The sequence below is a fragment of the Symphodus melops genome, assembly GCF_947650265.1.
Source record: "Symphodus melops genome assembly, chromosome: 21".
NCBI classification, from domain to species: Eukaryota; Metazoa; Chordata; class Actinopteri; order Labriformes; family Labridae; genus Symphodus; species Symphodus melops.
The window spans coordinates 20,398,652-20,399,289 of NC_136711.1; the positions used below are offsets into that span (position 1 = coordinate 20,398,652).

Here is a 638-nt window from a genome sequence, read left to right on the forward strand (position 1 = left end):
GTCCTCGGTCAGGTTCACTATGGGCAGAGTGTCGCTGGGGATGGGCCGGAGGACAAAGTAGTGTTGGCACATGCCCTCCTCGATCCTGAATCCCACCGAGAGAACGAGCAGTAAGACAGCCAGGAAATAACACGAGTTATCCATGTCCTCAGCAGAGCTCCAGGTGAGACAGGTACAAGACTCAGAGATAATCCTCACACACACAGGTGTCCCTCCGAGAGTCTCACTGGAGGGGATCAAGTGTGAGCTGACCGGGGGAGGAACCGCGGCGCGACACGCTCCAAAACTTTTCAACAACTTTCAGACGACTGCTGGCTCATCAGAGAGAGAGAGAGAGAGGGGGGGGGGGGGGGGGGGGGGGGGGGGGGGGGGGGGGAGAGAGCGAGGGGGGAGCGAGAGAGGGGTTTCCCCGCGAAACGTCACAGTCCATGACCCGGGACTCTGCTGGAGAAGAGACGGACTCAGACCCGAGCCTCCCCGGTCATCAGGTCGCGGTGAGTCAGCTCCGCGCCCCGCAGCTCTCTGCTGCTCCTCAACACTGACTGCAGGCTGCAGACAAACACAGGGCGGTGATGTAAGCTCCCCCCATCCCGCTAAAGTACACACACACACACACACACGCGCGCGCGCGCGCGCGC

At 61.8% G+C, this 638-nt stretch overlaps 1 protein-coding gene across 1 annotated transcript in view; it reads right to left on the reverse strand.

Moving 5' to 3' along the window:
* nog3 (noggin 3) overlaps window positions 1–190 on the reverse strand; it is an 812-nt gene extending 622 nt beyond the window's left edge. Inside the window, exon 1 of the mRNA XM_079372532.1 lies at window positions 1–190. This exon is cut by the window's left edge and continues 622 nt beyond it. Within this exon, the coding sequence (XP_079228658.1) occupies window positions 1–144 (144 nt within the window). The 5' untranslated portion in view covers window positions 145–190.
* Between the last annotated feature and the right edge of the window lie 448 nt (window positions 191–638).